General features: G+C 40.3%; 2 protein-coding genes across 2 annotated transcripts; both read left to right on the forward strand.

The window, feature by feature from the left end:
- The first annotated feature begins 239 nt into the window (after positions 1–239).
- Positions 240–15,000, forward strand: gmps (guanine monophosphate synthase). The gene is made up of 16 exons (XM_042486216.1): positions 240–478; positions 3,092–3,264; positions 3,394–3,508; positions 3,885–3,982; positions 4,760–4,863; positions 5,166–5,359; positions 6,043–6,208; positions 6,485–6,636; positions 6,853–7,026; positions 8,725–8,830; positions 9,073–9,188; positions 10,503–10,628; positions 11,617–11,732; positions 11,858–11,988; positions 12,687–12,859; positions 12,963–15,000. The coding sequence occupies exons 1-16, from the start codon at positions 452–454 to the stop codon at positions 13,062–13,064; spliced, it is 2,073 nt and encodes a 690-aa protein (XP_042342150.1). The 5' UTR covers positions 240–451; the 3' UTR covers positions 13,065–15,000.
- A 2,207-nt stretch (positions 15,001–17,207) lies between these two features.
- On the forward strand, positions 17,208–24,393 carry LOC121943407 (vomeronasal type-2 receptor 1). The gene is made up of 14 exons (XM_042486930.1): positions 17,208–17,431; positions 17,994–18,285; positions 18,368–18,610; positions 18,707–18,898; positions 19,141–19,266; positions 19,375–19,559; positions 20,626–20,746; positions 21,058–21,285; positions 21,435–21,558; positions 21,922–22,082; positions 22,189–22,384; positions 22,473–22,711; positions 22,806–23,005; positions 23,418–24,393. The coding sequence occupies exons 1-14, from the start codon at positions 17,208–17,210 to the stop codon at positions 23,737–23,739; spliced, it is 2,853 nt and encodes a 950-aa protein (XP_042342864.1). The 3' UTR covers positions 23,740–24,393.
- Positions 24,394–25,154: the final 761 nt, after the last annotated feature.

Consider the following 25,154-nt stretch of genomic DNA (forward strand, 5'->3'; position numbering starts at 1 on the left):
ACCTACCTCACTATTAAACTCCATCTCATATTTTAAACATTAAAAAATAAAAAATAAATAAAATAACCGAAGCACCCAGTAGCTGTCCATATTTTAACACCATCAGTCAAATTCTACTATGCTGTCTAAGCCCAGCCCTCGTGGGGCTGTTCTCATTTTGTGGGTTTAACTTTGTGCTCCACCCCATGATACAAAGACACGTTTATTTAGTCTGTTCCCACTGAGAAAGTTATTCTCAGCCGGAGGAGGAGAGAGTGTCAGCCCATCCTCAACCCATCAAACCCAGTCTGCTTCTGAGACAGTAGCCGGTGTGCTGAGCCGGGAGTTAACCAGCAGCTCTCTCTGTCGCTCTTTCTCCCTCTCCTCCCCCTCTCTATCTCTCTCTCTCTGTGAGACCTGGGACACCGAGGAGGCGAAGGGGAGAGCTCATTCCTCAACACGGCAGTCCTCCATGGCTTTATGCAACGGAGACAGCAAGGTCAGTGGAGCGGGGAGCACCCGCTGCTCCAGTACTGGGTGGCCCGGTTTACTTCGTGTTAGGACCCTGGTTGCTGGTGTAGCCCCCCCCGGTTAATTACGGCCTGTGTGTACCTTGGGGGGGAAAGTTAGAGAGCATGTAACGTTACCATCAGTTCCGCTGAGGAGCGATGCTGTTGTGTGCCTGTTGCAGTGTTACATTAACATGTTGCTCATAGCTGCTAGCCGTTCAGGATTATCTCAGTGATGTTTTGGCATAAATCTTCCACATATTTCAACACTGGACCTTCTTCTCATGGTGGAGCCCTCCCAAAACCCGTTGCCTCCAAGCACCGCGTGGGTTTTAGCATAGCTCCGCTAACTTAGCCAGCTGCTCGTAGGACGTGCTGCTAACAGGCTAATGGTGATTACTACTGTTTATACTATCTGCGAGCTAGCATGCTACATAGGCAGTTTGTTAGCTAGCTTTAGCCAAGCAGTCTGAATTTGTAATGGGAGTACTGCTAACCGAAAGTCCTGTATTGTGACCACTTTGGCGTTCATTTTGGGAAGTGACATTGAGCCTGTGGCAAACAAATTTATTTCTGCTGTCACACACTTCAAGCTAACGTACGTTAACTGACAGGTTTGCTAACGTCGTCACTAAGCTAGTGTGAGCCAACTTGTGGTTACCGGTCTGACAACTGGAGCCTGTGCTGCTGTGTTACCCGCTGATTTTGAAAAGTTTGCTGTAAAAACTGTAGGGCATTTTGATCGTAATATTACTGCCAGAGCTGCTGTTTATACCGACGCTTCGTTTTACCGATAACGGGCTAGCTGTAACTTCTGATAACATGTCTGAGGTGAAGGGTAACGTTAGCATGCTTATTGCAAGTTGTTTTTAGAAACATCTAAGGCGGAAGTGTTTCCACTAACCACGTGGGATCATGTTTCCCCTCTTGAAGTCCTCATCTACCCACTTTTTGTTATTTGTGGATATTAATAAGTCGTGCACGAAGTACCTGAAAGCCACACTTGAGTAAAACAACAATCATCTTAACAGAAAATGGCTTTGATAGAGGTTAATGTGATCTATAACAATGTTACTTCTACAGTATCTGATTTTTACTGTACCTTAGTATTAAAAGACATATTGAAGTGCAATATTTAATTACTGTATTTTAGTATATTTTTGTGAACGTCTGTACGTAAGTTTTTAAATTTCTATCAACTTTTGCTTTTATTCCACTACATTTCCTCATGAAATGTGTACTTTTACTCAATACATTTGCCCACATTATTGTAGTTACTTACTACATAATAGGGAAGGAAGGGAGAAAGGAAGCAAGGGACAGATATTCGAGTGAAGGGCAATGAAGGAAAAACTACAACTCTGAGGATTTAAAGAGCAAAATCTAAAGAGACCTTGTTTTCCTTCTATTATGGGCTCCATTTTTATGGTGGTATATGTTATGAAGAGGTAAACATCATAATGATCAAAATGTTGTCTGCTTGTTTTTTTATTACTAACATTTCCTTGTGCTGTTACTTTAAATATTAAAGTGAATTGAATATCATCAAATAAAAATATAAATATAAATATCAGATACTTTTACTCAAGCAATATTCTAGTAGGTGACTTCTACCAAAGTCATTTTCTAGTAAAATCTGTATCTGTACTTTAACTCAAATACAGCTTTTAGGTACTTTATCCAACACTGATTATATCATATTAAATGTAGCCTGCTTAAGTTTAAATATTAAATGCCGGTAATGGAAAAGCAAGCGCTCAGAATGTTGACCATTATGAAGTCTTTTTTTTCTTTGTGATGTGTACAATACCTTAAAAATATACAAATCATTACACTTGAAGGAAACAAGGTTGTTTTGAAAACTTCAAGGATTTAAAGAACAAAATCCATTTTTTTTCTTATCCCCTATTCCTTTATTTGTCTGTTTGTGCCTTCCTTCCTTCCTTCTCTATTTTGTTTTAAGTAATTGAGACTTTGTGGGAAATGTGTTGGAGTAAAAGTGGAAGCTGACATAAATATGAAAACTAAAGTATAGTTATTCCCCAAAAATATTTAAGTACTGTAATGAAGTATTATTACTTTGTTGCATTACACCACTGATATCTATTAACTATCAGTGATCTGACTTCTCTCTAAATCTCATTCTGAAATTTGATTCCCCACACTTTGATCTTTGCATATGTTTATGATAAAATTCAGACATACAAAGCCGTGCCAATATGCTGAAGACGAACTGTATACCTGCTAAAGTTTGAGCAATCTTGAAAAGTGATATAAGGGTCCTCACTAATAACTAGCCTTCGACTAACTTGTGAGTTTCATGTGATTCTACTGATGGGCTGAATAGTTGCAGCACGTTTCACGAGAGTGACTGTCTGTATTGAAGCTCACATGTCCATAATTATGTTAGGCTTTATTGAGTCAAATTTTCCACGGGGAGGTTGGAAGTGGAGCAGTTAAGTCAAGCAGGAGCGGGTTACTTACCTAACATCACCTCTCACACAAAGCACCACTAAACTGTTGACGCTAAAGACAGCATAAAGACATTTTGTTTGTGCTAGTTAAAAGACAATGAGTGTTTTTCTGAATGCGTGTGTCCACAGCTGGAGATCAGCAGGGCAGAGCAGAATGGGTCATGTGAGGGGGCGGTGGCGATCCTGGATGCTGGGGCTCAGTATGGCAAGGTGATTGACAGACGGGTGCGAGAGATGTGTGTACGCTCTGAGATCCTCCCTTTAGAGACCCCGGCGTTCGCTATCAGAGAACAGGGCTACAGGTGAGCATGAGCAGCACATGAACCAGAGAAGATTGGTTTTTGCATTGTAGCATTGTTAGTACATTATTCTGTCAAAATAAGTGTTTCAATACATTGTGTCTTGCTTATTCTCTCTCTTCCCCCTCTTAGGGCAATCATCATTTCAGGAGGTCCAGCCTCTGTGTATGCAGAAGATGCCCCATGGTTCGACCCTGCCATATTCACCATAGGAAAGCCCGTCCTTGGGATTTGCTATGGGATGCAGGTATTTATGCTCATGCATGCATTAACACTGTACATTTTTCTAATGGGGGGATTTTTTAGTGAAAACCTTTGTTGCAGGAAGCATTTGTTTTGCACACACTCACTATGAGTTAGCTACACTCTACAATCACCCTACTCCAGGCTGCTGTACAGCTCTCCCGGGCCAGCTGGGACTTCACCACCTTCTTCAAGGGCATTTTGACACTAGCTGAGGGAGATGAGAGCATAACTCGCTCAATATTCTCAGCTAGCCTGTAAATTAAAACCAGCAGCCATCCGTTCTTTAGACAGCTGGCAGTTGTAACGTCTTTGGAATCACACTAACATGTAATTTTTGTGGCCAAGTGTTAACTCTGCTACGTGTGTGTGTGTTACAGATGATGAATAAAGTTTTTGGCGGCACAGTACACAAGAAGAGTGTGAGGGAAGATGGAGTGTTCAGTATTGGACTGGACAACACTTGTTCTCTCTTCAGGTAATATGGTTGCTCAACTGGATCACAAGAAAATCTCCTGTGTGTTTTAAATATTTATCAATATAAACACTGGTTCAAATTAGCGTCTTGGAGAACTTTTAACTTTATAATCTGTTATTTGGCAATACAAAATGACAGACTGAGGAGAAACAAATTCAGAGTTTATGGATGAGAACAGAACTTACAAATGAACTTGGTGCAGAAACAATATGGTCTTATACACACTGTGGAGAGAAAATGAGCACATGGAAGACAGTATCACTCTACCGAGAAACTGGGTTTGGGCGACAGAGCAGATTTTTTTTCTTTTTTACTGGCAAGTATCAGCCCTTCATGCAGCTGCAGTGGGAGTGTGGATGAGAACATCTGACATGAATTTAACCTATTGAAGGAAGCCAATGTAATCATCCTGTCACTCAAATCTACAAATAAATAGTCAAGAAATCATGTTTAGATCAGTCAGTAGACTTACAGTGCCATAACTTAGGACAAAATTTTGTGGACTGTGTAAAACACAACTGCTGCTCAAGGAGTTTGTCTCAGTGCCGTATTTACTAGATAAACTGCAGAAGCATTCCAGCAGTCACATATTTCCCCCTGGTTGTTACACAAATACTGCAGAGTCTAAAATAGATGGCTGCAGTCTTTTATTACTGTCTGCCCCTCAGCACTTAACTCATATGCACCTGGGGCCTGTACACATATAACTATTATATGCAATGTTACTGAACACCACACATCTTTCCCTGACGTTAGTATGTGCATTTATCTTAACAGAGGCCTTCAGAAGGAGGAACTGGTCCTGCTGACCCACGGAGACAGTGTGGATAAAGTAGCTGATGGCTTTAAAGTGGTGGCCCAATCAGGGAACATCATTGCCGGTGAGCAGCACAAAAGATTGCCTGTGACCCCAATGAACAAAATCCAAAATAAGATTGTGGTCATGGACTCTCATGCAAGTCCCAAATGAAAAGCTATATTTGTTTGTGTTAAAGAGCCTCAGACTGTGTATACGTATTTACATCCGGCAGTCCGTTAGAGGAATGTTCAATCTGTATTCTGAGTCCATTCTGGATACCGTCTAAAATCCTGATTTTGTTTAATTATACTAGTTTTACTTCAACACGATATTCAGAGTGGATAAATGTTTATAGTCCTTTGCCGCCTCTGTTTTTTCCACCAGGAATTGCTAATGAACAGAAGAAGCTGTATGGGACACAGTTTCACCCTGAAGTCGACTTGACGGAGAGAGGCACTGAGATGCTGCGAAACTTTCTCTTCGAGATTGCAGGATGCACAAATAACTTTACCGTACAGAACCGCCAACAGGTCTGCATCAATGACATCAGAGAAAAAGTGGACAAGTCTAAAGTGCTGGTGAGTGAAATTGCAGTTTTATGATTGTGTGTGTGTGTGTGTGTGTTATTTAAGCAGAGAGGTGGCTTTACAAAAATAATAGAAAAAAGTAAGAAAATATTTTCTCAGCATATTTTAACACACAATGGGAGATAATTTGACTAAACATCTAAAGCTGGGATGCAGAGTGTGAAGTGTGGTAGCCGCTCAGAGAGTGGTGACAGCAGCAGTGGTGGGAAGTAAAGTAGAACCAATTAAACTCTCAAATTAAACCCTGTTTTATCTGAAAAGAGGGAGTCGACTCCCTGAGCGGCTTCAAACTGGGCTCCATCTCAGGAGAGTGTGAAGGCGATAAATGGATGTGAGAAATGGGCTAAAAGCACAGGATTTATATTAAAATATGTACATGTAGCCTCTGTTTCTTTTTTGTGCATGTCTCACTATTTGTTGCTGTACTCTGTCATAGCAGAGTGTGGCAATTTTGGGTGTGTGAATCCCAAGAGTTAGTAGTTGGCTGATTATACATAAAGAAGTGTCAAGGCTGTAGTTATCTCTTCATTTTTGATTGAGTTCATAACAGACAAAACTCTCATGAAATACATTTGGAGACCATCATAATTAGAAATAAGACACAAATGTAGGTTTGGATGCCATTACTTAACTCTCTCTGGCTGCACAGTGACTATTTTCAATGATTTCTTCAGGTGCTGCTGAGTGGTGGGGTAGACTCAACAGTTTGCACAGCTCTCCTCAACAAAGCTCTTAACCAGGACCAGGTGATAGCAGTTCACATCGACAACGGCTTCATGAGGAAGAGAGAGAGTCAGAGTGTGGAGGAGGCCCTCACCAAGCTGGGAATCAAACTCAAAGGTAAAGCACCAATGGTCGAAATGAAGCAGAGATAATATAATAAGACCTTATAAGTCACCAATGATGAGTCAGTATTTTTTTTTTAACATTTTGTAGACCATATGATTAATCAGTAATGAACAGCAAACAGTTGCAACTCTGGATATAACCGGATACTGATACATTGTAATTGTATTCATTTTGTCTTTGACATGATCTTGGAGAACATTTTTGTGTCGCTTGTGACCCAATTGTGTCTTCTGTTTTTCTTTTTCTCTCCTCTGTTCCTCCATTCAGTGGTAAACGCAGCTCACACCTTCTACAATGGAACAACAACCCTCCCCATCTCTGAGGAGGACAGGACGCCACGAAAACGCATCAGCAAGACTTTGAATATGACGACCAACCCAGAAGAGAAAAGGAAAATCATTGGAGATACATTTGTCAAAGTGAGTACTGATTTTTATTCAATTATTTTATGAAACATGCTCTTCTACAAAGTTTTTTTGTCATTTTCACTTTTTATCCTGCCAGGTTGCTTTCACTTTGTCAGTTCAGCTGAAGACTTTACTACAAATTTGTTCACATCTGCCAGTTTTGCCATTTTTTCTTGAATGCACTAATTCCGTGTTGTATCTGACTTTTTGCATTTCGTTGCTTCTCAGGTAGCAAATGAAGTGATAGGGGAGATGAATCTAAAGCCAGAAGAGGTTTTCCTGGCCCAGGGTACCTTGCGGCCTGATCTCATTGAGAGCGCCTCTCATCTTGCCAGTGGCAAAGCAGAGGTCATCAAAACACACCACAACGACACCGAACTTATCCGCAAACTCAGAGATGAGGTACTGCACACATGCACATACTCATACAGATATTAACATAATTAACTTCCCTGACAGATATATTGAGTAAAGTGAATACAGAGATCAGCTGTACCCACCAGAGTTGTGAATGCACGCAATTATACCATAAGAGAAAACGGAACACCTAACATTTCTTTTTTAATTAAAATGTATTTTCCGAAGAATAAAATCAATTCGAATGAATCTTACCTAGATTTCTTTTTCTCTTCCAATCCCTGCCCATACCTGTACCTGCCACTACTTTTAAGAGGTTAGATAAACTTAACAGAATATATTTGGCACAAAAAGGGACCCATAATTAGGCTCAAAACACCTCTCTTACCAAAACACAAGGGTTGGACTCGGCCTGCCAAATCTTAAAAACTACTATTGGGCAGCCCAGCTACGAATACTGGTGCACTGGATAAAAAATTATCTGGATACAGGATGGGTAAAGATAGAACAAAATTCAATAGGAGATACTCCTCTTTGATCAATAATTTTCTCGGGTAAAGCACACTGGAAAAAATTTCAGATCAGTAACAGCTGGATACAAAACAATTAAAATATATGGGACAATGTAAGGAAAAATGGGGGAGAACCAAAATCTATATCGAGGGCCATGCCAATAACAGATAATTTGTATTTCTATCCATCTTTGCAGGATGGAGGCTTTGAGAGGTGGGCTGACTCGGGCCTGATTATCATAAACCAGTTAACAGGAGGTTATCAAATGAAATCTTTGCACATTTACAACAATGTTTTGGGTTGCCCTCGAAGGATCTTTTTAGATATTTTCAGATAAGACATTATGTTATGACGCACACTGAGTGGGAAGCAATTAGAAGACCTCCAACAAACATGGAATAGTATTTGATTAATCAGTAGAAAACAATTTGTTGGGAAAAAAAACATGTAGCCAATATATATTAAGTGTTGCAATTAGATGAATCAGGAGATATCTCTTATATCAAAGAGAAATGGGAGCTAGAGGCTTGATTTGCCTCTGAATCCACTATATTATATGTTGGGATGTATACTGAGGGGTATACTATATGGTGATAATCTGTATATTTTAAGAATATTATTTTTAGTAGCGAGAAAAATGATGACTGTTTCCTGGTTGTAGAATCAACTACCCACTGTGGAACAATAGATTGAGAGCCTGAGACAGGTATACATCATGGAAAAAATGACTGCACAGTTACAATTGAAAAAGGACATTTTTGTGCGGAGATGGGCACCTGTAATTCTGTACTTGACTGAATAGAAGAACACATCTCCCTTTTCTCTCTTCTTTGGCACTATCCTTTTGAAATAATGTATTTTCCCTCCAAAGAACTTTGATTTACTTCTAAAAAGGTTGAATGAGCTCTGCAGTTCTATTGTATGTGATCAATGTTTAGTCTTGATATTGAATAAGTTTAAAAAAAACAAAGTATTTTCCACATAATCCTTAATCCCCTAAAAAGGCTTCTCAACAGTGTTTCAGTATTAGACTACAGCACTGAAACGTCTGTGAAGAGCATTCACTCTCTTTCTCATTAGCTGTTTGCTGCTCACTTATTATTGTTATTGATTGTTATTATGTTGTTTTGCTCCACTCTTATATATAAACGCACAACTATGCAACACCTGAGTATTGTCCTTGCTCCCTCATTGTTTCGTTGCTGATTCCTCTCCTGTGTGATCTCCCAGGGAAAAGTAATCGAACCACTGAAAGATTTCCATAAAGATGAGGTCAGAGCGCTGGGGAGAGAGCTGGGCCTGCCAGAGGAGATTGTCTCCCGACACCCTTTCCCTGGCAAGTACATAAGCACCTGCATATGGTGCGACTGCTCTGACAAAACTTTGCAAAACTGCATAATAATATCATTAATGTAATGCTCACCGATGATCTCTTTCTACTGTTGTCTTCTGTCTGGATCTATCTCTGTCACTTGTGCACCTATTTTCTTATTCAATCAATTAAAGAAACTTAAAACGTGCACACATCAGACCTGTCTTTACTAAAAAGAACATCTCTTCTCTGTTCTGTGCTTTCAGGTCCTGGTTTGTCCATCAGAGTGATTTGTGCAGAGGAGCCCTACATCTGTAAAGACTTTGCTGAAACAAACAACATCCTCAAAATCATCACAGACTTCTCTGCAAGCGTCAAAAAGGTCAGAACAAAACAGATGCATAAAGAAAATCTAATGGCGAGTTGTCTGATGCCCTGTGTTTGGGGAAGTATCATAAAACAACTTGTCACTGAAACTGGATCTAAACGTATTTGCAGCTAATGACAAAACATTAATTACCATGAATAGGCCTCTTTTTCTGCGAAGTTTGGATGATAACCCCACAAACAGACTTTGAGCAGTTTAAACTGACACACCACTTAGTATGTCAGTGTTTTCAGTGAAGCGTGCACATTTTTGAGTACTAATTTAATCACTGCTCACTGAAAACACCCCGCTTAGTAAGTGCTGTCACTGTGAATTATCTGGCATCAAATATTAAGAGGTAGCACACAGATCCAAACCAATCATAGAGAGATTGAGGACAGAGGGAATTTGCACTTCCAGTATTTTCAGTGAACATCTTACCAATTATGTTGAGTTTCTGTATCTTTTAGAAGCATAAAAAGTACACCAACTCAAAGCATCACAACCTACTGGCAAAATATTTGGTCATTAAAATGCTGTAGGAGCACAAGTGGTGTGTTGACTTATTTGATTTATTCCTGTGAAATGAGCTATCAGCATTTTCCCTCTAGTTTTTGGCAACTGGGTTAAATTGTAACAAAATCTAGCAATACAGACACTAGCTATGAGCAGTGGCTGTTTGTAGCCAAGCAGACAGTGCAGTGGAGGCTCACATAACAAATGTGAAGATGTTTGTGGCTGTTTGTCCTGACTGGTTAATTATGGAGTTCATCATGTGCAACCTCTGCTGGCTGGTTGGTCACATTGCACTGAAAGCCAAATAATTCTGGTGATTTAAAGATGTTTTTGGTGCCTTGTTTTTCACTCTGCTGCTGAAGTAAAGGCCAGTCACCCTTAAAAAACAGAGCCCATTTACAGACGTTGTGCTACATTTGGTCTGTTTGCTGCTGGTTATCTGACAGGATATATGGGGACTCATGTGCCGTAAACATGCAGAACAGCTGTTCATTAGAAAAATGACTGCTGAAGTTCAGAGTTGATCTACATAATTTCTACTCAGACATTGGTTGTCAGAGTTTTTGTGGCTCCACTGACAAATATGATGGACAAAATCAAAAGTCCTGTAAGTTTTTGAGGCTTCATATTTTTCTTACATTTGATGAGATTCAAGAGAAATGTGTGGCAGTGAAGTGTAACAGCAGATGAACGAGAAGTGTTCTCAGAATTATAAAAACGTAGTCACAACACAGACTCTGTTTCTGAGTTTTTGTCCTTTCAATTCCAGTTTTACATGCCGCTATAAAACTTTCTGTCCCCCTGCTGTTTCAGCCCCATGCTTTGCTGCAGAGAGTCAAGTCGTGCATATCAGACGAGGAGGAAGAGAAGCTCATGCAGATCACCAGCCTTCATTCACTCAATGCCTTCCTGCTGCCCATCAAAACTGTCGGGGTCCAGGTGAGCCAGATGGTCAATGAATTCATCAAACCCAATCAGTCATTTTGTCTTTTTGTGTTGTCTGTTCACTCCCCGGCAAAATCTTGTTAGATGAGCTTTACTGTCAGTTTTAGCGTTCAAGGTCTACACGTGTGTGGAGGCTGAATGTTTGAACCTGCAGTCAAAATAGCTTTAAGTAGTCTCTCTACAGGCTTTCTTAATGGCCCAAGTAAAAGTATCAGATGTCTTTTTTTGCAGGTTTTATCAAACATAGCTTTTTTGTCTGAAAATTAGATTTTCACGTTTGAGGAGGACTCAAATGTCTTTAGGACTGCAGATGAATGTCCAGAGGCAGAGGAGGCTTGAAAGAGTTTGCCTCACTTTTGCTGTTTGTCTCATTGCATTACAACTATAATTTAGTGGTAAACCACGAGACACACCCACCCACACAAAAGTTTCATACTTGTTGACTCTCCCTGCCTAGCCAAGCAAGTGATCTGTTGTAACTATTGTGGCATGTTTTAGTTTCTTCTTAAACGTCTAATGTTAGTCCCTGATGTGTACTATGAATCTGCTCTGTAGAAATGGTTTAACAGCAAAAAAACCAACACTGTCCAACAGTTAAGTCATGACTGTCTGTTCCTCATCTAAACATTGCAGTCAGCCAGTGACTGTGTGTGTGTGCATGTGTGTGTGGGTGGGTGGGTGTGTGTGGGTGTGTCCTATTACTTCCTGTTTCAGGCCAGAATTCTAAATTTAACCGAAACCTCAAATTGTGAGGCAGACAGGAGACCGTGGACAAACACAGGCAGTGTTTACTGCCTGTGGAATTTGTTGGAAGTGAAAACAGACTATATTCTAATTATAGAAATTTCACAGTTTACATAACAGAAAAAAAAAAGAATTGGGGGAAATGACACGTGCGTACACTAATCCAAGATTTGTTGAGGATTTACATTCTGTTGTTTGATTTTCTTTATTAAAAAATGAAAAAAATATTGTGTCTCAGGGTGATTGCCGGTCCTACAGTTACGTATGCGGCGTCACAAGTAAAGAGTCTCCACACTGGGAATCTCTCATGTTCCTGGCCAGACTCATCCCTCGCATGTGCCATAGCATCAACAGGTAATGCACAGCTTTACTCTTTACATTATCCTTAGTGATATGTCTCATTAGACACTCAGTGCCATCAATGAACAGTAGAAAACACTCACACACACACATTCATTCATGTGTCTCATTTTTTCCAGAGTTGTGTATGTGTTTGGATCCCACGTGAAAGAGCCGCCAGCAGACATCACCCCCACCTTCCTGACCACAGGCGTTCTGAGCACGCTCAGACAGGCTGACTTTGTAGCTCACTCTATCCTTAGAGAGTCTGGTAAGTGTGTGCGTGTGCGTGTGTGTGTGTGTGTCCATCCGTACGTCAAAGGGATTTTAGATATTTTCGTTTAGCCCTATGCATTGAAGTGTTACAGATTATTTTGGAGGATTTATATTTGGTAAGAATATGTAAGCAACTTAATTAAATGCAAAAAAGTATACAACCACAGGACTTTCTGCCCACGTACATAACCAGAATAGTGTACCCGTCTGCATACTTGCATCCACAAGGGGAATTTAACATTTCCCCAGAGGCAAACCAAATATTTGCTCTGTAGTGAGAAGAATTTTCTTTTGTGATATATCTGTACTTTCGTGGCAGTAGCTGTGGTTTCATGTAGTATTTCATCGTACTAGTTTAAGATGTGATTAACAGGATTGATTTGAAGATCATTTGGATCATTTTGTCCATGTTTAATGTCACATAAATGGTCCATAAAGTTTGATGTAAGCCTTTTTGCTTGATCAAGACATTCAAAGGTTCTTTATTTTTGTCACCAAAGTCCTATTTTTTCGATATTGATATCTGTTACCGGCCAAATTAGTTGTTACATATTGGCATATCGGATATTGGCAATAAGCCCAGTATTATGCATTCAGATTTTAGTGTCTAAGACAGCAAAGCTGCGTTTACTTTTACAAGTTTTTGTTGTAGCACTAATACAGACTTTTCTCGCTCCTTGGCTTCTCTTTCAGGCTATTCCGGGAAGATCAGCCAGATGCCGGTCATCCTGACGCCCCTGCACTTTGACCGTGACCCATTGCAAAAGCAGCCATCCTGCCGGCGATCTGTAGTGGTCCGCACCTTCATCACCAGCGATTTCATGACCGGCATCCCCGCCATGCCGGGCAACCATATCCCAGAGGAGGTATACCATGATTAAACCTCACAGAGCTGGTCTAAGTGCACTAGACTTTCTCTCGATTTGTTAAATGTTTGAAGAGTAATGCATCTTATTTGTTTTTCCTCAGGTGGTGCTGAAGATGGTAAATGAGATTAAGAAGATCCCTGGCATCTCCAGAGTCATGTACGATCTGACCTCCAAACCACCCGGCACCACAGAGTGGGAATAAAACACAACGTAACGTTGTACCGGTCGGACACACACTCACACACAATGCACAAACACACTCAACAGATATCAGAGAGGGCTGGTGAACTCCTCCCCCTTTCTGTCCTTCCTCCCTATTTTTCCTCACCCCCTTCCTCCCGTATCTCCACCCTTCTCTTCAACATTCCCACGGAAGGCAGACCGTACTGTGACGGGCGCACATGCAAAGGCGCTACCACTCTGCTCTCCCCACCACTCCTCTCTGGTCTTAATATTTTTGGCGATAGGGATTGATTAATGTTGGTTATTGATAATATATTGTCATTTTTGATTCATGTACATCAATGTATTTCCTCTCTATGATGAAAAGGTGAATTGCTGCTTCCTTTTTTGTAAGGTCAACCATTAACGGCGAGCGGCGAGAAGCTGTGAAAGTTCCGAAAAGCGGACTTTGATGTTGTGCCTCAGGTTGCATTGCGGGATGAGCTAAACATGAAAACAAGCAAACACTTAGTGTCATGAAAAGAAAGAACAAAAGAAGGAGTTTCAGCAATTGTTTTCTGCCTTTTTTGTCGGATGTTTTTGTTTCACTGTTGTAGGTCAGAATGTTCTCAACCTAAGACTATCCTCTCTATCAGTTCATTTTCACTTTCTGCCTGTATACTGTGCTATGAAGAAAGGTTGTCTGTCTTTAAGGTAAAACTGAACAACCTATGTGACCAATCAATAACTTTTAAGCTTTTTTGTTTTGCCAAAAGTAGAATATGCTGTGGTGATATATAACATTGTGGGCTCCTCGGACGATCTTCTCCAAGCTACATTTGTTGACGAGAGCTCTTGACTAGTTGCTGCGCCACACCGTGTGAAGCAGTCGAGCCAAGTTTAGCTTCAGTATGATGACTAGTGTGCAGGTGTGCAGGAGGCCAATATGATGGATAACTTTATATGTGCCTGTTCTATTGTTTTTGTTTATTTCTTTCGCGTCACCCGACCTGGAGTCTAATGTTTTGAGAAAGGAGGATATAACACCGTTTCTCCTCATGCTGCAATATGTATGCTTTCTATGAAGAATAAACATGGCAAGAGGACTAACTAATAACAGAATTATAAGTACAGTAGAGTTTATAACCACATTGTGTAAATTGCTGTTGTCATTTCATCATTATTTGGCTGCTCTTTTGTCGTGCAGGGGCACATTTTTGCACATTATGTCTTTTTTCCACCCATAAAGCCTTGGAGCTTTATCAGTTTAACAGAATCCAGTGGGAACTTCACCTTTTAAAGTGTGTTGCTCTGTAGTGTCAAAGGTCAGGTTAATAATACTGTCTGTTGCCATTTCTAACATAACTGTAACATTCACTGTCACAGAAAGGCATTAACCGCGTCATTTTTCTGTTCTCAAAACATTCAGCACATCATAATCTCTAGTCTTGTCATTTAGACCTCAGTGAATACAGTGCTCAGGTTTAACTGAGATTTAAAGTGTATCGTACCCAGATAGAGACATTTCACTCGGATGTGGTGATTCTCATGCCTCCAGAATTTGTCTTTGTGCCTCTCATCTTCTGTTTTCTCCTTAACCTTTAGTGGCAAAAATACTCCTAATGCAAAATGAAAGGTTTTCCTATCTTGTCTTAACTGCTCTTAGTGTTTCTCCCTCTCTTCGGCCTTCTATTCGTGTGTATTTTCTGTTACATTTGTCTCCATAGAAAACAACAGCTTGATAATATTGGACACATAATTTTGTAGTTGGATTTAATTGCAATATCGATAAGATTAAGTTATGCAATTTATTGTCTGATGTTCTTTTGTTGTTTGTTTTGTTTTTAAAATTTTTGTTCAGCGCTCATTCTCCTTAGTAACGTGCCTCAAACAAGCCACTGCATGCAGTTTCAACTATGATGACATTTGTACAATGGAAAACTGAGCTTTAATAAAGATCTCCATGTTGAAACTTCTCACTTCTATAATGAGCAGCTTTTCCACTGCTTTGCACTTTACCATATCATTTAAGATTAGATATCATCATTTGTAGTAATTATAGTGATTTTGATATTAGTTGGGGTTAATTCGAAGATTATTTGGAGCACTTTTTGGCTGAAAATAAACTTGCTGAATACATTAGATAAAGAAAACAAAAGTATTTTTCAGGTAAGAAGTTATAGTTATTGATTGATTCTGAGGAAGTAATTTTTAAGCTAAAGGGTTTTAAATTAGAGAATTGTAGAAAACTTGATTTATTCTGAGGAAAAGTTAAAAGGGACATTATAGAGATCCTGCATGGTGGTGCTACAGTTCATATATTTTATTAGTCATTTTCAGGGTGTCTGCAGGTCCTTAAAATATCTTAAATCAATTTTGGTCTTAATTGCCACAAACATTTTATCTAAATTAATGTATCCATCTTCTAATTTCCTTATATACAAATGATTTTTCCGTTTAAAAATGTATTTTTCTAATCTTTAATTCTACTGCTGAACCTTATACTGTGTTTTTACTTTATACTTGGGCTTACCTGTTCCTGAAATGTAGATGACTATAGCTCACTCTAATAATCATATTCCACCATGAAACCTCTGCATGGGACCACAATAACCTTCATTTTTACCTGCAATGCTTGAATAAGAAAAAGATGATTGTCCAGAAATCTGTCTTAGATTTTTTATTTCATGAAAAGCATCAAACTAAAGTGTCTGAGACCTGAAGACACCCTGCAGTTTTGTCATGATGCTCTAGATATTTGATTTCATTTTGTTACTTTTCATTTAATATTTTTTAGTGTGTATAGTTGTATAGGGCTGTGGACATCCAAGTAGAGGTGAAAGTACATGCAATTTATTTAAAACTCTGCTCTGTGCTTCGAATATCCACTTTTATTATTGTTTTGTCTTGTCTGACTTGTTGAAACCATTTTCTTCTTTCCAATTTAAAAAAAAAGTGCACTGGAATTATTTCACTTGCTTCAAATGCAGCCTTGTGCATCTCTTTTACCAGCTACAAATATAAGCCAGATTACAGTTTCCTTTAGCTCTGGAAGCAAGAGAGGGAGAACTTTACAATTTAATATTTTTAATATTTTTTTTAATTCAATGGCTTCAATAAGTAAAGTAAAAAGTAAAAGTAGAATATACAGAACCCTTTTACCATTTAATCATGTGCCTCTTTATAAATGTCTGCATGCAGCAGGTCTTTTGTGAATTACTGAACATAATTGATTTCTTGCAGAACTCATCAGTATCAATCAGATGTCTCTCGTGTGTGAGATAGATCACAAGATCATGCACTGAGGCACATACTCTGAAGGTCACTTATTATCTGCAACTACATCAGACGATCCTCTTCCTTTCTTGGATTCCTGCTTTCTATGTGATAATGTCCTGTCAGTATAATAAAAACAGTGACACTGTAAACAGCCATATTCAAAGAAGTTCAGACAGCGTGCATTCGGCCCTTGTTAGACAGCAGAGGTCCCTCTGCGTGCCGGGGGTTCAGGTGTGTGTTTCTCCCTGCTGACTGAGAGACAAGAGCAGACAAGTTCAGTCACCCATCAACACACACGCAGACCCACACTCAGGGGACAAGGCATGATTTTGGAACAGTAGCCATGCCGTTAAATTGCATGAAGACTGTACAAGTTACCACATGCAGCTGCTCATTAACTTTGGGCCTGTGGCAGTTTATCCTCAGCAGCTGACCTGCATGCAGACTGATGCCACTTTCATGACACCTATTTGTATTAACAAGAGGAAAGAGAGGGAGACAAAGACAAATTAAAATACTGGATGTTTCTTTGAGTTTATTTCGCACAGATATATGTGTGTGTGTGTGCATGCGTGTGTGTGGTAGTCTTGGGTCCAGTTATGCTCTTAAAGGGAGACAAAACCAGTGTAACACCTTTTGAACCAAACTTATTTTATACACCATTAATGAGATCATAATACATTGGTATTTACTTAAATTTACAAAGTCCTTCTTGTCTATGTTTCACTTGAAATAAAGATTAATATTCCCTCATCCAATTTCCTCCTCTCCACTTTTGTTCTCAGGTTACCTCCAGCAGCACATCTCCCTGGAGAGCAGATAAGACACCTGTCACACTTTGCTTTTTTCCTTTGCTGTCTGCCACAGTGAGATCTCTCCTGACTCCTTTCTGCGTCCGCATAGCATGGAAATCAGCCGCTTTTTGCTTGGATTGTGCGCCTTCTTCTACTTTTACAGATCTCTTTCAGCAGCGTCCACGTGCAAGCTGAAGGCCAAGTTTAACCTGAGCGGCTACAAGGATGTTGAAAAGAAGAAGGTGGTTGTTGGGGGGATGTTTCCTGTTCACAAGCGTATTGCTTCCAGTGATGGCAACACTTCAAGAGTGCCTGTGTCCTCAGGGTGTGAGGGGTGAGTTGAGCTGCTCATATGCCTTTTTTCATAATTTTGACATTAATAATAATAATTATTGCTTTAGTTTAAGAATTGAGAATGTATTGCACTAATCTTAGATAACCTCCTAGGCCTTTTTATGTGAAATGATTCAGTATCTTGACCTTTTAATGAGAAATAATTTTACTTTGAGTATATATTTCTACCACAAAGTGTCCTTCTGAGAACTCTTAACCTCATGATTTTACTATAGAAATCAAGACAGTGCAGGGCAGCACCTCTGGGGCCAATTAGTCTGAGTAGCCCATATTATTAGGGAGACAGGCCTTGACAGTGTAATATGCAACAATGATCAGCAAGTCTGCAAACTGTCCTCTTGTGGCTAATTTAGGAAACAACATCAAAAGACTGAAATGGTCTGTGTGTATCTTCCAGTTGTCAAGAATTTCAATTTTGCACATTTGTTGAATGCAAAATGTGGGTTTTCCTTTCTTAATTTAATTCTTATCTAAAACTCACAGACAACATAGCTTTTGTACTGTGTGTACTGTTATCACCTCACTCTCCCATCAACTTCAAGGTTCAACTTCCGCACCTTCCGCTGGACCCAGACCATGCTGTTTGCCATCAACGAAATTAATGCGAGGAATGACCTGCTGCCCGACACCGACCTGGGATACGTCATCTATGACTCTTGCTTCACCATTTCCAAGGCCGTGGAGGGCACCCTCACCTACCTGACGGGGCAAGACGAGGCTGTACCCAACTACCGCTGCGGGTCAGGGGCCCCTTTGGCTGCTCTGGTGGGCGCTGGAGGCTCCGACCTATCCATCGCCACTGCGAGGATTCTTGGACTTTATCACTTCCCACAGGTAGGCCAGTGGTGAGTTATATGAAGATAAAGAGAAATAAACAAGAAAAAGTACATATTAATGATATCTGTGTCTCCTCCAGGTCAGCTATTCTTCCACCTGCTCCGCCCTGGAGAGCAAGTTCCAGTTCCCCACATTCCTGAGGACCATTCCCAACGACAAGCACCAGTCTACAGCTATTGCCAAGCTCGTGCTACACTTCGGCTGGACTTGGGTGGGCACCATAGCTGCTGACGATGATTACGGAAAGTATGGCATCAAAGACTTCAAGGAGCAGGTGGAGGAAGCTGGTGTGTGCATCTCCTTCTCTGAGACCTTGCCCAAGGTAAGATCTTTACAGTCAACATCTCACTATCCCATCTGTGATTTTGTTTATTATTACCGTTCAAAAATGAATATTCTTTTTGGTCATAAACTTCAGGTGAGTTCCCCAGAGGACATCCAGCGAATTGTCCAAACTGTAGTTGAGGCAACAGCCAAGATCATTGTGGTCTTCTCATCAGATGTGGACCTCAGTCCTCTTATCGTTGAGCTGCTGCAGCACAATGTGACCAATCGCACATGGATCGCCAGCGAAGCCTGGGTCACCTCTGCTCTCATCAACCAGCCTGGGGTGAGTACTCAGTCCAGCATGTTTGGGACGCAGGGGACACATCCTGTCAAATTTACATGTGCAAATCATGAAAGTGGCAGAGAACTTTTATTTTGACAAAATTTAACCCATAAATTGATGCAGAAAAGGTTCAAATAAGTGCAAAAAAATTCACCAAAATGCAAGACATTACATGTTTGCTGCTCAGTTATTTTTAGTGAACCCTTCTCCCTAGCAGTTATAATGTGCATGTTTTTACCCAGGTGAGCTCAGTGCTGGGTGGTACTCTGGGCTTTGGGGTAAAAAGAGCCAACATCCCGGGCCTACAACGTCACCTACTGGAACTGGATCCCTATGCTGACCCGCTCACTGAGGAATTCTGGGAGACGGTGTGTTTATTTAGCTATCAACATTCAGTGGCAACATTTAAGAGTCATTCACAAATCAAGAGAAAGTCTGGGATCTTATTTTTTGTTATATTGTCTGTTATTTTATAGTTGTTTAACTGCACATTGGACTATGGTAAAGCGGTGAGGCAGGCCAAACAGAGGGCCACGGAGGTTAACGGCACGCTGTCCAGGGCAGCGAGGGGGGTTCCTGATGGGCTGTGTACAGGCAGTGAGTCTGTGGTACAGCTCAATAACACCTACTCTGATGTTTCCCAGTTACGAATCACATACAGGTCAGTTCTCTCTGTTCATATCGCTGCTACAAGTATCACTGATTCTGGTAACTCCACCAGTGCAATTTAATTCTTTTTACCTTCATGTTACTGGCAATACCTTTACAACACCTATCCCATTCAGCACTAATAACATAGTAGTACTCTACTATCATTAAAAGGTCAATTCACCCTTATTGCTGTGCAAAAAGAAATACCTGGCCATGGAGATAGTTTTGGTTTTATGAACTCTAATACAATGGAGGTGAATGGAATCACATTTGTGCAGCACAAAGCAATGAATAATGTATCCCTCCAGAAAACAGTTAATACTCAGAAAGGACACATACTGCAGTGTCTTCATTGGGACAATTTCTTTGTTAGAAAGCAATTCCAGAGTAATTAAGACATTATTTCTAAAAAGAACAACAACCAAAAAACAAAAAACCCAACATGTTGCTTTAAAGGTCTACTGTGGAGGATTTAATGGCATCTGGTGGTGGGGTTGCAGAACTGAAGGAAAACCCTGCAGACTGACACAATAATGTGAAAACGTGAAACACTTGAAAGTGTGTTTGTCTATTCTGGGCTCCTGTAAAACGTGATGGACTCCTTGGAAGAGGATCTGCTCAGTATGTAGACATTAAAGGCTCATTCGAAGGTAGCAAAAACACAATCATTCTTGTTTTTAGGTGATTATAAACGAAGGAAAACATAGTTTTGAAAATGATAAACCATTTCTGCCAATTGATTATCCTAAATCCTGCACACTGGACATTTGCACCAGAAAACATACCTCCTTTGTGTTTGAGTAACAGTAGAAAACCTCACTACATAAAACTAAAACAATCTATGCTGCAAGATATGAACAATGAAGTGAAATATGGTTACCTTTTTGTGATTTGGGTGAACTAATCCTTTAATGGTAAAACAATACTGATGGAAATGTGAACGTTGGCATGGTTGATGAGGATGATGACGATAATGATAATGAGATGATGAGGGTGATGATGATAATGATGATGATGAGGATGATGATGATAATGATGATGATGAGATGATGAGGGTGATGATGGTCTCCCTGCAGTGTGTACAAAGCCGTGTATGCTGTGGCGAACGCCTTGCATAACTTGGAGCACTGTGTAGACGGACAGGGGCCATTCGTCGGGAACAGCTGTGCTGACATCACCAACTTTGAGCCCTGGCAGGTGTGTCTGTGTGTTTGTGTGTGTTAGTACACAAATTGATTGATTGACTGATTGATTTCTTTATTTAAGTTTCATGCACTTAATTGTGCCCAGCCCACATGGGTTCATAAGACACTGACAATAACTATACAAGAAGGATACAAAGATGGTCGCGTAGTCCTTTCTAATACATCCACAGAACGAAATACAAATTATACAAGGAACATTTCATAACATACAAACCAATAATACGCAATTATACCAGATACCGTACAACTGTTTTTAAACGCATGTGTTTGACTCAGATGTGGCTCCATCTTTCTCCTCCTCAGCTGATGTACTATCTGAAGAATGTGCGCTTTAGAGTGCCGCACACAAATGAAGAGATCTACTTTGATGACGGGGATGTAGAGGGCGTCTATGACATCATTAACTGGCAGGTCAGCAGTAATGGCGAGATATCCTACGTCACTGTGGGACACTACAACGGCTCGGCAGCCCCAGAGGACAGGATGACCATAATGAATGACTCCATTGTGTGGAACAATGAAGTGTTGGAGGTCAGCAGCATGTTGAGCACTGACCATTAACTCTTATGTTTATGTAGATTATGATTAGTGTCATAATATGTACTTTTGAGTCTGTGGAAGTATGTCCGACATATGTGTGTGTCTGTATACATTTTTGTGTATTTGTGTGTGTGCGGCAGCCTCCTCGGTCAGTTTGCAGTGAAAACTGCCAGCCTGGCACCAGGAAGGGAATCCGACAGGGAGAGCCGGTCTGCTGCTTTGACTGTATCCCATGTGCTGATGGGGAGATCAGCAACTCAACCAGTTAGTATACAGCTTTCACACTGTACCTTATAGACGTGACAGTATCCTCCTAAAAAGTCAGAACTCATACTGAAATATAAACCTCAGTCAATAACATGATTAGATTTTATTTTAATAAAACAAGCATTATGAGGTATCTGTCCAAAATGCAGATTTATGATCCTATTTGGAATAATTATATAACAGGCAAAATTGAAATAATAACAAACTAAACATGATAAAGACAAAGCTGTAAAGGAACCGTTCACCCCAAAAATCAAAAATTGCACCAAATGATACTGTATATAACTTTTGTTGTTGCTGATCAGTGACAACACAGAAAAAGAGAAACATGACTCTGCTGCCTCCGTCCCTCTCTGACAGATGCCCGCGCATGTATCCTGTGCAGTTATGAAGAATGGTCCAACGAGGCTCATGACGCATGTGTACCAAAAATCATCGAGTTCCTGGCCTTTGGAGAGCCGCTGGGGATCACTCTCATTGTCATCTCGGCCTTCGGAGCTCTAGTCACCATCGCTGTTGGGGTGAGAGTCAGAAGAAAACACACCTCCTTGAGATGCCAACAGATCCCCTGCTGCAGAAAGTGAGCAGCTAAAATGTCAAATGGTGGGTTTCCTCGTCTTTTTCCAGGTGGTGTTTGTTGTGCACATCAGGACCCCACTGGTGAAGGCCAATGATGCTCTGTTGAGTTTCACGCTGCTCTTCTCGTTGGTGGTGACCTTCCTCTGCTCCATCGTCTTCCTCGGAGAGCCTCAGCATTGGAGCTGCATGACCAGCCAAGTAGCACTGGCTCTGGGCTTTGCTCTCTGCCTTTCCTCTATCATGGGTGGGCACTCTGTCAAAAAAGTATACCCATGGTCCTCTGTGGTGTAAGGTAAGCCTCTTACTGTGCTATCTTTGTACTAACTACTCAGGTAAGGCAGCAGTGTTGATGCTGAGAGCTCAGGCTCTGAAAGCGGCCCGTGCCAGAGCAAAAGCAGCTGCAAAAGCTGCAAAGGCAGCAGCTGAAGCAGCAGCCAACAGCGGCAGTCCTGATGTCATTGTAACCAACACAAACAACAACAACGACGCTAGTGCCTGTGCTAACCCTGAAGTTGACCGTCTCACCTGTGGCCACCAGAGGGCGATAGCTGCTGTCGCAACATTAATACAGGTAAATATATTGGAAAAAACGAGGGATGTCAAGCATCTTACCTGACATTTTATTGACCTGATCCTGGTGTATTTCTAACCCTCTTCCAACCCAGGCTATAGCATGTACAGTGTGGCTCATCATCCTCCCTCCACACCCTATCGAAAACACTTCTGCCCAGAATATAAAGATCATTCTCGAGTGTGATGAAGGCTCTGTGGTCTTCATCTGTTGTATCTTCGCCTATGACATCCTGCTGGCTCTGTTGGCCTTCATCTTTGCCTTCATAGCACGCAAACTGGAGGACCACTTCAGGTAGGAAACACACAAAGACTTAAATAACAATGAAACATTGGGGAGAACAGTTACTATAATGGCAGCCACTATGGTAATTGGACACAGTGGAAATAAATCTTGTTACCTTTTGAAATGCATTTCATGTCTAGATTTCGTGTCTTTTTTGTGGTTGTTTTGCCCCTTTTTGTGGTTATTTTGTATTTTGCACATCTTTATCTTCTAACTGTGCAGACATCATCAGTAATTATGTAAAATGAGACAGCTGGCACAAACGGAACAGAAACACTGTGAAATATCAACTGATGTATATTACATTTCTAAATTGATTGCCACTTATTTCATTTTTCAACTAGCCTTTGAGATTTGGGTCAGCAATCTTTTTCTTGCTTTTTTGGTGTAAAGAACATTTCTTTTGCCTTTTTCTTACCAGTGAGGCAAAGAGTGTGACCTTTGGCATGCTCGTCTTCTTTATCGTGTGGATCTCCTTCGTCCCGGCGTATCTCAGCACACGTGGCAAGTTCATGGTTGCCGTCCAGATTTTTGCCATCCTGGCTTCCAGCTTCGGCCTGCTGACCTGCGTCTTTCTGCCCAAGTGTTACGTTCTTTTGGTCAAACCTGAACGCAACACAGAGGAGATGATGAGGCCCCGCGCCAAACCACGTGATGGAACCTCAACCGGGACCTCGGCCTCACTCGCTACAGCTGCTACTGAGGTCAATGCTACGATTGCATCCACTGCTATTGATGATTAATGTACAATACTGAGAACTAAAGCCACAATACTGAAATTGTTAAATAGTGTAGATGGCAGATGTGCCACTGCTTCTTTGGGAAACTGGTCCAACTGATTAGGGTTCCAAGTCGTGTTATTCATATATATTTTAAAATCACCATGTTTTGAATAATTAATAGTCCAAATATTTACAAAATGTTTAAATTTACACTGACTGGATGTTTGTCGAGTACAATCAAGTACCCTCACGTGTGCGACAGGGTAATTTCAAAAAGCAATATACACCAGGAAAGACAATTAAAAGTAGAACAGGACATTTTTTCAACACATATAATCATAATTTTATGATCACTTTACTTGCTTTACTTACATTATGTATGTGAGTCCTGCTAAAACATATTTTAACAAGTTCAGACTGTCAAAAAAGGCAACATTTTACCTCATATATCGTTCTGCTGCACTTCTAGTTACAAATCCATTTTAAATCCATTTATTTTTTATTTATTTATATAAATAGACAGGCATTTAGCTAATGTTGTGTCCACCAAAATATTTGTGTAAACGTTTACACAGTAAACTGAACTTTAAACCATATTAATAGTCTGTCAGTGTGATACAAACTAGTGTAACTCTGTCAGCATAATACACATCCTAATAATATGGAAAATGTTATCTTCAGTCACTATAATACATGTTTTTGTTTTTAAATCAATAACTACATTTTATGCTAAGTTTTGGAAGGTCAATAAATTGCTTTGAACTGAATAACTTATGAATAAATTTTGTTATTGTCCTTTCAGAGTTCAGAAGGATTGCAGAGATCTTGTTTCATTATATTCTCTCAACATTGCCATTATTCCTTATGGCCACTAGAGGGCCACCACGTAAATTTAGGTGATTGAATAAAAGAATAATGAACAAAAATAAGTCAATGGGCAGTGCTAAGAGGGGTTGTTTTGAAAACTGCCCCCCTGTTATACATAAATACAATCTTTTTTTTTATTAACAAGGACTCAAATGACTACTATAATAATAGGCTGCTCATAGTGACAAAGCTACAGGTAGTTACAGTGTCACTGTCTCTGCAGTTCTCCAATGCTTTAGTCTTACGGTGTCTTTTTATGACATAAACCCCCAGACAGACAACAGACAGATTTAACAACTAGCTGGTGAACATAATGGAGAGTATTTCTTTTAGGAGTTGGTGGAGACCCAAACAGAGTTGAAATGAGAGTGAAAATTGGACTAAGATTTGGCTGGTGGACACTAATGTAACACCAAATGAATAATAATGTTGGCAGCTGTACCCTCTGAATGTGCAAACATGCAACTGTTTGCTAAGATCATAAATAATACCTTTATATGGTAATAATATGTTAGATGTCGATCACCAAGTGGCAATATAATAACCCTAGTAGTAATAATGAAATAAAA

The sequence above is a fragment of the Plectropomus leopardus genome, chromosome 5 (assembly GCF_008729295.1).
Source record: "Plectropomus leopardus isolate mb chromosome 5, YSFRI_Pleo_2.0, whole genome shotgun sequence".
Lineage (NCBI taxonomy): Eukaryota > Metazoa > Chordata > Actinopteri > Perciformes > Serranidae > Plectropomus > Plectropomus leopardus.

What these genes read in the sequence shown, in the direction of transcription:
- LOC121943407 (XM_042486930.1), top strand. Translation starts at nt 17,208, where the DNA reads ATGGAAATCAGCCGCTTTTTGCTTGGATTGTGCGCCTTCTTCTACTTT. An exon ending in CAGTTACGAATCACATACAG is followed by an intron (nt 19,560 to 20,625) that starts GTCAGTTCTCTC and finishes GTCTCCCTGCAG; the next exon opens with TGTGTACAAAGCCGTGTATG. An exon ending in GGAGATCAGCAACTCAACCA is followed by an intron (nt 21,559 to 21,921) that starts GTTAGTATACAG and finishes CCTCTCTGACAG; the next exon opens with ATGCCCGCGCATGTATCCTG.
- gmps (XM_042486216.1), top strand. Translation starts at nt 452, where the DNA reads ATGGCTTTATGCAACGGAGACAGCAAG. An exon ending in ATCAGAGAACAGGGCTACAG is followed by an intron (nt 3,265 to 3,393) that starts GTGAGCATGAGC and finishes TCCCCCTCTTAG; the next exon opens with GGCAATCATCATTTCAGGAG. An exon ending in TGGACAAGTCTAAAGTGCTG is followed by an intron (nt 5,360 to 6,042) that starts GTGAGTGAAATT and finishes TGATTTCTTCAG; the next exon opens with GTGCTGCTGAGTGGTGGGGT.